This window comes from Euprymna scolopes, chromosome 37 (genome assembly GCF_053919585.1).
Source record: "Euprymna scolopes isolate OS-2025 chromosome 37, ASM5391958v1, whole genome shotgun sequence".
NCBI lineage: Eukaryota > Metazoa > Mollusca > Cephalopoda > Sepiida > Sepiolidae > Euprymna > Euprymna scolopes.
This window is the reverse complement of record NC_136518.1, coordinates 58,557,446-58,571,725: the sequence shown is the minus strand read 5'-3', so window position 1 is coordinate 58,571,725 and position 14,280 is coordinate 58,557,446. Positions and strand designations below refer to the sequence as shown.

The following is a 14,280-nucleotide window of genomic DNA, read 5'->3' as shown; positions in this document are numbered from 1 at the left end:
ATCTTTTTTAAAATTAAGTGCCATATTATATCAAATATAAACCTATTGCAATTAAAAATAATAATAAAATAAAATAACTTTATATGAAGACTACATAAAAAAAATCCATGAAATACACTATTTCAATATTTTTCACACAATCTGTTTTAAAATAATCAAAAATATTGACAAATGTTAATAATCGGATTCCAAAAACTTGAATGAAAAAAGGGAGGTAACTGTAAAGGTTATCATTAATTTTATACACAGCTTCTGCTGATACTTTAACATTAATACGGCTTCCTTTTATGTATGCATAGAACATACTGAATGTATATATTCTAGACTTCAACAATCAAATTGTGTGGCACGATTACAATTACGCTAACATCAATGTAAAATAAAAGTCCCTTTCACATTTTTTTTTTTACCTGGCTGGATATTAAATTTTGCATGAAGTTCATGAAAGTTAAAATAAAAGGTGGAGCAGTATCGCATTCAATGTTTCATCCTTTGACAACGTCTTCAAAAAGAGACAATTTTACTTTGGCAAACAAATTTTATGTGTGTGAGAAACAAGGTGATGAGGAGTGCCTTGGTATGGAAGGACTGGGTAAAGGTATCTAGTCAAGTTTCCTTTTAGAGCAGAGGATCTTTAACTTTTTTTCCTCCGACATCCTCTTTTTGATCACCTCTCATCCCTGTCGGTTGAAATCACATTTGTAAATCGATATAAAGAACATAACTTGTTCCAGATTAATTATTTATCTATTATTTAGGTGGGATATTATTATTATTATATTATTATTATTATTAAGAGAAAAAACTTATAATTAAAGTAGTAAAAAAAAAAGGATATATATATATATATATATATATATATATTCATTCATTCTATTCCAAGTTCTGAATACTCAGAATAAATTACGAGGTTTCTACAAAGTAGAGCAAGATATATTTAAAGATATTTATTTCAATTAGGATCAAGTGAAAATCAAAGCTTCGGTGATAAAAAAGGAAACTTGGTTGTGGATGCATTATAAGTAACCAGCCACTTTTTATTCTTGTACCATTTGCTCAAAATCAGAAAATACAGAATCAGAAAGATCTTGTTCATTGCTGCTTTTTGAAGGCTTGCCATAGATGGTTATGTCGGCAAATAAACATAAAATGTGATTTGTGAGATTAGAAAGAGGGTGGATCCTTGAGCATGCCATTATTGATTCTATGAACCTTGGACTTCTGTCCATCAATGATTACTTTTATGAACCTATCAGAGAGAAAGGCTTTGATGGTTGAAAGGACATTTCCAGATATTCAAATAACTAGCAATCTTGTGGTGAAGTATGTCAAAACCTTATCAAAAGCCTATTGCTCTAGAAGCGAATTCCCATCAAGATTCACTAATTATATTACAGTCAGGAGATTGAGTCATTTGAGTTGATATATAAACTGGTAGTGCCCTGTTTAAATGCAGTTCATAGCACCAACTTGAGATGGAAGGGCAATTCTCAAGGTATCAATGTAGGATGCATTTATAACTAACAGGGTTTGGAATGAGGGTTACAAATTTATCCCTAACCTATGTTGACACCCACTAGACCACATGCTATATTTCTTCCTTCCTTACAAGCTGTAAAATTTGTTTTGCTAAACAAAATTCGTCACTTCCTGAAGAAGTTGATATTAAATAAAGTCTACCTCATATGTGATGAATGTAAATTTTATTCACATTTTATTTTTTTATTTTACATTTTTATTTATATATATATATATATAGTACAATTTTTTTTTTTTTTTTTGTATACAAACATTTTGACTACATATGTGGAGATGTTTCGGCTAGTCTTATTTTGGATAAACCTCATCAGGGTGAATTTTCAGAACTAAAAAAAATGTACCTGACAATTCTTCTTGACAAGGCTTTTCTTAAATAATGCTAGTGTCAGTGTCTGTATATATGTAGCCAAAATGATTACATAAAAAAAGATTTAAACTAAATATATAGCTCTATTTGTTATTGAGCACTTATATAAACACAGTAAGGATTCATAGAACTCCTATTAACAAAAAAAACTTACTAGGAGTATTATGATATGCATGCATTTCATTGAAAACAATGGACAAAAATTGCTACACATGTTCATTTATGAGTCTTTTATGTTTATATGAGCCTTTTTCTGGGATAAATACTATATAGCATGTTTTTCTCTTAAGTGTTAGAAAGAAAGAAAAAAGAAATATAACGAGAGGAAATAGGTTTATCAAGAAAACAAAGGTATAGGAAATAGAGCTGATGGAAAAACAAAAGCAGAGGACGTTGTTCACCAACATGAACAAAGGAGAGCTGAGGTGAGGTTGTAATCAAGATGTGGCAAATGGTGGGAACAAAAGGACCGAATATGTTTTAGGTGTGTCCGTGAATTATGCGGCAGTCTTTACAACAGTTGGGGAGAGTTGCAGTTACACAGCAGTTGAGAACAGTAGCAAGTTTGACACAATCGAACGTAAATTGTGGCTTGGAATAGATGGGTAAACAAATTGACTGATTGACGAACACAGCCTCAATAGTAGATGTAGTATTCAGAGGGTCGATGGTGTTACACACCCACACAGTGCTAATATGAGAGGCGACGACACGGCCAGAACGAGAAGAGAAAACTAAAAAGAAATCCAGGGCACACAACGTTGGGATTGGAGATCATTGTTAAATGGGGGACCCCATGGTTACAATTTCAAATGCCAAACATTCACCCAAAAGATCTCTTAAAGATTCTAACCGTCCATTTAAGTGCAGTTGTTTGAATCTTTCTTGCACTTGGTTCATCGGGTGTATTTGCCAGGTAGTTTATTATCTCTTAAATAATTAGTAAAACAGCAGGGTGGTGGGGGGTTTGACCAATCTAGCAGTAAAGGATGTGACTTATTTGAGATTTGTAAATATTATTAGTATTATATATATATATTAACATATGAAAGATTCACTCGTGTGGCGATCTTTGTTAATTGTTTTTAACAAAATATGTATAAAAGGGGTTTCTGCTCTAATGTAGCTTAATACATTTATTTGCTATTTTGTATAACTGAAAAATAATCAGCGTCTGGAAACAGCTGTAAATGACTTAGATACGATTGTGTTCTCTTTATTTGAATATGATTTGAAAACAATCGAAATGTTAAAAAAATACATATTTAAACATGAGGATGAAATACGAGATATATCATAAAATGAAATGCCATAGAGACATGGTGGGTGAAAGACAAAAGGAAAAATATATGAAACACAAATCAAAAAACGAGAGTTATCAGTTTCGTTCGGATCAACCAACGTCTTAACCTTTTCTGAAGATGTTCATAGATCAGAACAGACCTGTTAAATCTCTCGATTTTTTTTTTTTTTCTGTGATCAATTTGTTTTCCCCTTTGTCCTTTTTTACTCACATTTAAATATCTATACCCCCAGAAAGAATATATATATTCATGCTTTATTTATATATATATATATATATATATATATATATATATATATATATACATATATATATACACACACACCTGTGTTATGTGTGTGTGTGCAGATGTAACACTTATATAAAGTGTGTAGCAAAAGTATTTGGTACATTATATTTTTTGAGAAATAGAAAAAAACTAAAGTTAATTTGAATGAAATTTACACTCCATCTTCGAGTAGATATTATCTATCGAAAATTAAAAGGGAAATTGATATTTATAAACAAATATCAAACGATCTTTCACGTGTCCTAGACACGTGAAAGATCGTTTGGAGTCTTTTTCGGTGATCTAGAATACAGGCTTGTACGATTTAATGATCTCTTGTGTCCTTGCTTACTTCAATACCTGCTTCCTGCAAATCCTTCTGAATTTCTGAACAATTCATGATGCAATTTTCTACCTATATAAGAGCCAGGTACGTCCAAGGATGGAGTACTGTTGCCACATCTGGGCAGGAGCTGCTAGAAAGGACTCGTTCTGCCTTGATAGTTCAAAATAGACCTCGTAGCCTTGTGGGGGATGTCCTTTTCTCTTCCCTGCAACCTCTTTCTCACAGAAGAGATGTTGCGAGTTTGTCTCTGCTTTATCGTTATTTTCATTGCAAGTGCTCGGCTGAGCTCCATTCTATGGTCTCCCCCCTCGCCAAACTTTCACAAGAAACACCCATCTAGCAGAAAACACTATCACTAATTTTCCCCACTCTTTATCGGTGCCTAAACCTAAACTTAGATTCCATGAGCAAAGCTTCTTTCTAAGAACTGCACGCCTATGGAATTGTCTTCCGTTTTTCTGCTTTCCAGCTGACTACAATATGGTTGTCTTCAAGTCTCTAACATAAACAAGTTTTTGATGAGCCGTTACATATAAGTTAACAAATTTACTGAATCTCCATTACTAACGGTTAATATTTTGTCTAATTTCTACTGTACACTCTTTAACCCTTATCCTTGAGTGACCTTTTGGCCTTGGTAAGTGGTGATGCCTATGTAAAAAAAAAAAGTCAGAAATGGTTCTTTCTTCACGTTGTAAGCCATGTAACCAGCAGTAATATCAATTAATTTAAGTGGCCGCCCACTTAAGTGATTTTTAGTATTACCACTCGTTTTCCACTTTCTCACGACAGCCCCAACTGTATTCACCACCAAATTTAATTCTGAAGCTACTTTCCTGTACATCTTTCCATCTTTATGTCCTGCTATGATTTCCTGGTGCATATCATTAGTTGCCTCCCTTGTTTTGAACATTTTAAAACCGTCATGAAAGAGGTAACCTGCGCAGGTGTCTGAGAGCTGTTATCAACTGACCTGTAAGGAGCCGGAACACTGAGGTGCCTTCTGATTGGTTGAAATTTGGGAGCAAGATGAAATGACTGCTTAAGAATGAAATTTGACAGTGTGTTAAATACTTTTGTATATGGACAATTTAATTTTTTAAATAATATTTTTCAACTAAGTATATCTTCATTTCCCTTTTGTTTTTAGATGGATAATATCTGTTCAAAGGTTGAGTGTAAATTTCATTCAAATTAAAAATACGAAAAAAAACATATCAAAATCTTTTGCTACCGATTATATATTTTGTTTTATATATGCAATATTTGTTATATACGTATATATAAATAATACTTGTTTCACGCACACACGCACACACACACACACACACACACACACACACATATATAATACTCGAACTAGATACGACTGTATATATAGATATTTGATTTTTTGTGTACTAATTTTTATATACAATTATTAGAAAATAATACTTAAAACTTATTGTAATTTTCTGTATGCTCTTTCAACGAATCCTTCCATTAACTCGTAATTCATTAAACAATAAATCTCTAACAGAAGTTTCATCAGCCAAAATTTTCGTGCATGTTAATATATTTATCTCTACGCGTTTATCTGTTATGCACTTCACTGTATCTCACTTTTGACATGTCTCATCAACAATCGCCATCTATCTCTATTTCAACTCTTGTCAAGCAGCACATTGTCAACTTAACCAATTCCAGTGTAGAAACGGACAATGTATAGACGCAAGCAAGAAATGTGACCAATATTATGATTGTTCTGATGGGTCAGATGAAATTGCTTGCTGTAAGTAAACACACGACTTAAAATGAACAAAAATATAATTATATTTAAAAATTATTTGCATTATTTTCGTTTTTTTCTTTAGTTTTTAAAAATACATTTATTTTTATTTCGATTTTTTGGGGTGAGGATTGATTATTTGTATTCGGACTACTGTTCTCATTTTGGTTATTTTATTCAATTTTAACGAGTGTGTACTCTCTATTGTTTGTAACATGTACCCTCACTAAACATGCAACAGTGCCCATGTTATATATATATATATATATATAAATTTAAAAAAAATACTTAGCTTTATAGTTAGCCTGATGAATGAAACTTGAGAATCCTTTAAACGAATTAGGGTAGATTGTTCTTATTCCCTCAACCATTACCAAGTAGAAGTGTCCATTTATATTAGTTATTGTATACTTTATTCAACCTTGTTATTGTCGACTGATTATAGAGTAACGCTTTTACTTGTTATGCCACGAGTCCATGTCGATAATTCTAATATGAAATTTCAATTATATGGGAAGGTTGGAGATCACATCGGATAAAATGTTGGCATATCAATCAAGATGAGAATAGTAGTCTGAATAATCAAAATGCTGAATTGTTTTTAGTACTCATATCATCTAAAAAAAAATGATTAATTTCAAACAGAATTTTTTATAAACTTTGTTTAAAATACTAAGTTTGCATTCATTTTTAAATTTATACCCTTTAAACATTTTTTTTTGCACTTCAGATCTTATTTTAAAATATATTTTATTAAATATTGAATTTAAATGGTAATTTATTAGATAAAATTTCAAATTTTAAAACCATTAAAAAAAACAGCTTGACTAACTTTTTTAATATGAATTTAAACCGCTTTAGTGTCAAATATAAATTCTATTTTAAAATATGAAATTTGGTAATTTTTTTATTTGTTAGTGCAAACATATATTCTTTGTAAATGATAAAACATACGTGCAATGTTGGTAACAAGTCTTTTTTTAATCTTCAATATAAAAGAAATATGAAATTTTTTTTTTTTTTATTCATTAAAGATGCACATATTCTTATGAAAGATAAGTTCAATGTTGGTTAGAAAATGCATGCGAATACTGTGCATTTCTCCACTCCTCACTTTCTCTCTCTCTTTCACCAACCCTAGTTGCACAACGTTGTCAACCTAACCAGTTCCAATGTAGAAATGGACAATGTATAGATCCTAGCAAGAAATGTGACTACCGTTATGATTGTACTGATGGGTCAGATGAACACGATTGTAGTAAGTAAAATAGCTAATAAGAATAAACAGCTCTACACACATTGTTATATAGATTTGTTTAAATAAAATAAATGAAAAATATCTTATTTTTAAATTACTGAAGTATATTTAAATGAGTAAATCATTCTTATATAAAAGTGTCACTTTTTTTTCAGCTCTTCTAATATTTTCAACTTGTCGCCCAACATTTTTAGCATATATGTAAATACAAACTTATTTTATGGAATCGTTGTTTTTGTATTGTGAGGAATGACAATAAAAGTCAAGTTTCTAGAATACACACAAATGTCAGTCAACCCTTTATAAATATTGTCATTATCTGGTTTTCGTATTTAAGGTGTTGAAAGTGTCCATGTCTCCAGGGTGGGCAATACTAGACAATATCTTACACCTGCACTCCATGCAGTCTGACCCAAAAGCTTGGTATCAATAATACTGCATGCAGTCAAATCGCTTATGCACTCAAGCCATATCTTCCTTGGTTTACCATGTTCCCTAATGATTGAGATGTCCAAACATATTATGGCATTAATGCAATAGGTGGCAACTGTACATGGCCAAACCATATGAGATGCTGAGCATATAAGGCATCCATAATCTCACCAATTCTATTTCTGATGAAGTATGATTAATAGGATCCTTTCTCCAGTTTGCAACTGCACTGATCATTGTGCGACCATTGCATCAACGTCGATGCAGATCAGAAGTGTTTGAAGTGTCACTTCTGAAAATCTGAAATCTGTCATTGTCAGTTAGTATGTAGTCGCTGCAGATTGTTAGTCAGTCCTTGTAAGGCTACTGGTATTGGGTTTTACAAAATATATCTGGTGTTCCCCAAATAGTCACCCAAGAACTGAAAAGACTTAGATATGATTACCTTTTATGATATTACAAGAAGCAGTGTATGAAAATGACGTGTTTTATGATCCGACAACTGCAACCAGGAAAAAAGTAATATTTATCGACTATCACCGAGCCAAAGCCATTGCAGATCAGAAGCGTTTGTAATCCATAAAAAAGGCTTATTATTACTTGAATATTTTAGAATTTTTTTCATCGGTTTTTATAATGTTAACTATGTTGGATTGAATTATTCAAAATTCATTACAATCTTTAAAAACTTCTGTCAGTCCAGGGGTACTTACGATCTATTTCTTCAATGTCGTGAATTAAAAAAAAAAACAAAACAAAAAAACTTAATCTCACAACTGTATACATTAAGTGTTCAGATATGAGGGATTTTGTAAAAAAAAAAAAAAAAAAAAAAAAAATGGTTGACCATAGTCGATAGAAATTCGAAGATTTACTTTTTATTGGCTACTACATTGAGGTGTAGAGGATGGCGCCACACTTTTCTTAGGATTACTCCACTTATCCTTGATCCTCACCTTTCTAATGCTGAAAGTTTAACAAAGGGGCATCAAGTACCATTTTCTAGTCTGGTCTTCCGGCCTCTTAGTAAATACTCTAACAATTACACCAAATGAACATAACTAATTCTCCACAGAACAGATACTTCATTATAACTAATTTTTAAAAAAGGAGATGCCTGGGAGCATGGTTTCATGACCACAGAACATATTCTATACTTTCTCTCTCTCTCCCAAACAAAGTGATGATACCGCCCTCCCCCCTATAATTTGAAGAGAAATTATGTCCAGAAGATTTTGATGAATTATAGAAATAAAATATTTTAAGAATTTGGCGGCCATCTTGTACGCCATATTGAAAATACAGAAGATAGAAACTCAATGACTTTTGATTTATTGTCCTCATTATTACAAAATTATTCCGAGAAAAAATAAGTTTGTCTGAATTTATTTCACTTTTGGGCCATTTATTTTTAGTATAATTCTCTTGGATTATTATTACACAAAATAAATTGATTTTTTTTAACATTGAAGAAATTAATAACTTGAACATTTATTATTGATATAAAGTAAACATCTTTTTTTCTTGTACCATGATTTATAGGAAATTTCTAATTTGACAATATTGAATTTTTTTATGTATAATTTTTATTTACATATATAATAATGCAGAAGTATATAATTCCTAGACAATATTGTAAAATAAGAGCAAACAGAAACATTGTATTTTTTGACCAGCAATATTTCAAGAAAAATATTAAATATTGGAAATCAAATGTTTACAATGTTTCTTACTCATTTCTTCAGTTCTTCAAATCTTTTAAAAATGTAATTATATCATTTTAATCTCACAAAAACTGTAAATTTCAAAAATTTTAAATATGATAGTTTCTAAACATGGTAAAACAAAATTAACAAAATGCATTTGGAATTATTGTGACGAACGCGTTAACATCTGGCTTGAAATATATCAGATTGGGCCATATATTTTGTGCACTTTATTGCAAATAGATTTTTTTTTTTAAATAAGAGGAACCTTCATAAATAAGTTAACCTCCCTTTTAATTTTTAATATTTTTGTATGCACCATGAGCAAATGTATGTATCTGGCATTGCTTCGGTCCAAAAATGTTATGGATTTTATTTACATTTATGTATAATTGAACGAATGCTCCAAATTTGTTAGTTTTTTTAAGTTTGCATTAATACAGTTGTTTCTGCCCATTTTAAACCCATTTTTTTGTTTTTGTTTAATTTGATGGGATAAAATTCTGTGAAGAAGCCATTTGAAAATATTTTGAATTTGTTACCAATGACTGAAACAATTGTATCAATTAAACTATTGAAAAAAATTTGGAACATTTATTAAATTATATAGTAATCACTCCAAGTTTTGTGTAAATTTAAAGAAATATATATCCTTATGGCAAATTAGCTTGATTTCTTTCAGGAATAAAATACATACATTTCTATGTAGCTTGCTTGCTGTAAGTAAGCTCAATGTAAATATTGGCAATGCAGAAAAAATATATATGTACCTAATATGTCATCTTATAAGTGCATATTCATAGAATAGTATTATATACATGTATATACTAGCAGATAGACTCGGCGTTGTAAAAGTGAAGTTTTGTTTTCATGCATAGAAATCATACGTTTATTACATTCCAACAACAATTACACAAATGAATAAAATTTCTCAAAATTGTCTACAATTTTGAAATTTATAAAAAAAATTTTAATTATAGGATTTTTATAAGCTAACATAAAATATAATCTTTATAAATGTCTAAAAAAAACATTAAACAGTTATTTATACTAGCTACACCTCTCTGGCATTGCTCGGGATACAGTGATGTCATTTACTTATTTTTTAAATCTGTTTACATATTGTCAAAACATATATATATATATATATATATATATATATATATATATATATATATATATATATATATATATAATATTGTAAAAGAGACAATTCTTTTGATATTCTTTAAAAATTGAATCATTCTCATCAAACTTTGGATTTTTTTTTAAGGGCGGGATTACATCATTTCTTTAAAACTAGCGAAGTACTTTATTATAGCATGGTACAAATAAAAAATGAATTTTTTTTGGGGGGGGGGAAGGTATAATTGAAAATTATATCCGTATTACCAGTTGTTTTGGTGGGATTACAGCATTTTCTTTTTAAATAAAATGTAGCTAAGTACATCACTATTGTGATAGTAACATGGTACAACAACAAATTAAATGTGTTTTTTAGTATGGAACAAATTGAGAGGGCGTAGAACTTTCACAACTGACTTGTATGTTTATTTCACTAAATAATTGCTTATTTGGGAATAAAAACAATTCCTCAGTTATGTTAACACGAGAAATATGCACACAAGAAATGGTCACACAGTTTTACTGATATCACAATTTTGAAACTTTTCTGCACATGAAATTCCTTGCATTACATCGGATTCACTCCGTTAAAACACTCTTCAGAAAAAATACACTTCCTCTTTTATACATCTATATAAATGAAATTTTAAAAAGGGAGGTAATATTGTTTCCTTGTTTATAATATCTATTTGCATGAAAACCTGCACATAATTATGGACTGATCTGGTGCAATCCTTTGCAATATGCATTAACGTTGCACTCTGCATGCTTCTCATTATTGCACCTCACATTTTCTATAACTCTCTCTCTCTTTCCACCTTTCACTTAGCTGCACAACGTTGTCACCATAACCAGTTCCAATGTAAAAATGGACAATGTATAGATGCCATCAAGAAATGCGATCAGCAATCCGATTGCTCAGATGGTTCCGATGAAACTGATTGTAGTAAGTAGTAGTCTAAGACCCGAGAACTCGCTCGTATTATTAGGTTTTGTTGAATGTTGTTACATTGCAGGAAGTGCTTATTTATTTTTTTTATTCTTTTTATTTTTTCGTCATCTGTAGCTGTGATGTCATCGACAGGTATAACGGTGATGAGATTTGTTGGGCAGAATGGTGCTTGGAGGGGGAGGCTGTTCGAGTTGCAAAATGTTTTTTTTTTCTTTAATGCCAATTATGAAACTGATGAGTAGAGTTCAAATCCATTCAGATATTTTGCACTTCATTTATGAAAAAAAAATGGAATTAAAAATAAAAGTAGGAGACATAAGAAATGACCTCAACGTTTCTATTTCATTCGTGCAAAAGCATTATCAGGATTAGCCAATACACCCCCCCCCACAAAAAAAACGAAAAATAAAGAATATTACAAGTGGAGAAAAAACTAAACTGAAGTGATCAGTTACTATGTTAAGAATTGAAGTGATGTAGTTAAGAGGTCAGGGTAACCAACAGCTGACCTAGATTGTCATGAATGTTAAGATGTGGAGATCAAAAATACTTTACTTTATTTTTTTAATTTCATTTTGAAGTTTGGTGGTATAAAGAAATTAGAGGTAAATTGAAATTATATGGAATTTTAAAAAATGACCTACTCGTAATATTGAGAAAAGACACCACAATTATGGGTAACATAGTGATTTATCTTTACCTATCTTATATATATAAGATTATTACTATAATTATTTTAATACCTACAGACACAAGTGTGTCATCCTTTTCGGAATCATTAGTGTGGGGAGTTATGATTACTGCCAGTCAGAAGATTCGAACCTGGCCACGAAGCCATCTTTGACTCCATTATCAAAGAACAAACCGCACAGTCAGCGTTAACCACAAGAAATATGGTTCAAATTAACATTTTATATAAAACGTAAATGTCAAGATAACTGAGAATGATCTTATGATTATACCATCATAATCTGCACATGTGAGCTTAAGTGACCGATTTATTTCATTTCAACTTGAAGTGCTTGACAATAAGAACCGAGTTCTTAAAGAGGCTTACTTATGTATTTTTTTTGGGGGGGAGGGGTTATGCTTTTTCGATTATATTTTACCTTTTGTATACATCAGTTCTTATATATATATTAGTTGTGCATTTTAGAAATGTATGTTAACAGAGCCTTGAAATAAGTTAGTCTCGATAAGTTAAATTTTTCATAGAATCGATGGACATCGTATTTTTTTTTTTTTTTATCTTTTTAATTAAAATTTTTTTTGAATACTTTATCTTTCCATTCTATCTGGGGTCATTAGGATATATTATTGATTGGATCCCGAAAATAGTAAAAAATATATGAAAATGTAAAGAAAATTTGATCAACTAATACTACTGGGCAAAGAAGGAACTTCATCCCCTCTCCATAACTATGTGTAACAGTGGTTTGTCTTCATTGGTAATAAGTGTTTTTAGCATTGAATAACCCGTGAAAATGTTCAGATGTCATAAAAGAAACAAATCAAGTTTAGTTATAAAGTTTAATTTCTTTTGATGAAGCCTGAAAAGAGAAACGATAGAACATTTGAAAATCAAATTAAAAAGACACATTTATTTTGCAACGAACAAAAGTTTGCATAAATATATCAATTGAAAAAGATCAGGTTTCGTTTTTTTTTTTTTAAATTATTTTGCTGTTTTTTTTTTTCTATTATTTTTTTATTCCCGTTTAGTTTTCCAGGATACTGCATTCCATGTAAACTATTTATACTTTTCAGGTTAAAAATCATTGCTATACAGGAATCGAAGAAAATACCATGGTTACTTATTTGTTTCATATTTTTTTAAATTTTTTTTTTTTGTTTTTTTTAATAATCTGTTCATAATTTATCATGTAGATATATCGCATAGCTTATGCAAATACACAGCATAACTTATCATGCAAATACACAGCATAACTTATCATGCAAATACACAGCATAACTTATCATGCAAATACACAGCATAACTTATCATGCAAATACACAGCATAACTTATCATGCAAATACACAGCATAACTTATCATGCAAATACACACCACCATAATTTTTCATCCTAGCAGATCCTGTAATTTATCACTGAATTTGAGCAATATCAAATATTTTATAAACGATTTTCAAATTGCTTTACATTGTAAAATGTTTTCATCAAATTAACATCCGTTAATCTTAGCTTTTCATGTTGGAAAACGGTTAAATTTTTACTGAAACGCCATGAATTGGCGTTTTTACTTACAAAATATTCCAAGAAAAAAAAAATATATATATATATACATGCATATGCACATTTCTATTAGCTTTATTTCAATACCATTTATTTGAAATAACAATGATATATCTGTTCTATCTCTCTTATAGCTACACCACGTTGTCAACGTAATGAGTTTGAATGCCGAAATGGACAATGTATCGATGCAAGCAAGAAATGTGATCAACGTTATGATTGTTCAGATGGATCAGATGAAACCAATTGTAGTAAGTAGCTGTGTGACATTAAAAATATATATTTAATATATTTTTGAAATGCTTAGAGTGTGAATGTCTGTCTGTAACCGTACACGTGACAGATTAACTCAAGCATGATAGATCAACTGACTGACATACAGAGATGCTTGAATGCATATAAAAATGCAATATTAAACTAAAATTACTCGTGTACTGAGCACTATTAAAGTGAATACTGAAACAAAAAATATATATATATTAGTAAATTTTGAAAATATATATAGTAATTAAGCTATGCAGAATTTTCTGCATTTCATCCTCGTGACGATTTGTCAGATTATTGCATAGTCAATATTGCAATAGCCTGACGAACCCTCATTGGAATTAAATGTGGAAAATTCTGTGTAGGTTAATTGCCATGTATATTTTCAAAACATTACCTCACTCTACTTAAGTATCGAGCACTAGCAAAGTAAATACTGAAAATATATACATAAAAAATAATTATATATGCTTGACTTTTGTCCATTAAAAATGGGCAAAAGTTATTCCTCATTGACTTGGGGAAAAGTCTTTCAACCAAATTGATGGTTGAAAATGATTAAATTTGTGCTCATTTTTGCATTAAATATTAATTCCTATTAATCTATAACTTTGCATCAAACAGATACCATAATGCCTAAAGTTATTCTTTATCCCTGAAAATCTATCAGACCATATATGGAGTACATGGAGTGTTGTCA

At 30.3% G+C, this 14,280-nt stretch overlaps 1 protein-coding gene across 1 annotated transcript in view; it reads left to right on the top strand.

Annotated features, from left to right (window-relative positions):
- LOC145261202 (uncharacterized) overlaps window positions 1–14,280 on the top strand; it is a 751,089-nt gene that overhangs the window by 360,770 nt on the left and 376,039 nt on the right. The window contains exons 34-37 of the mRNA XM_080119542.1: window positions 5,484–5,594; window positions 6,733–6,849; window positions 10,942–11,058; window positions 13,451–13,567. Of these exons, the coding sequence (XP_079975668.1) occupies window positions 5,484–5,594; window positions 6,733–6,849; window positions 10,942–11,058; window positions 13,451–13,567 (462 nt within the window). The remainder of the gene's footprint in view (window positions 1–5,483; window positions 5,595–6,732; window positions 6,850–10,941; window positions 11,059–13,450; window positions 13,568–14,280) is intronic.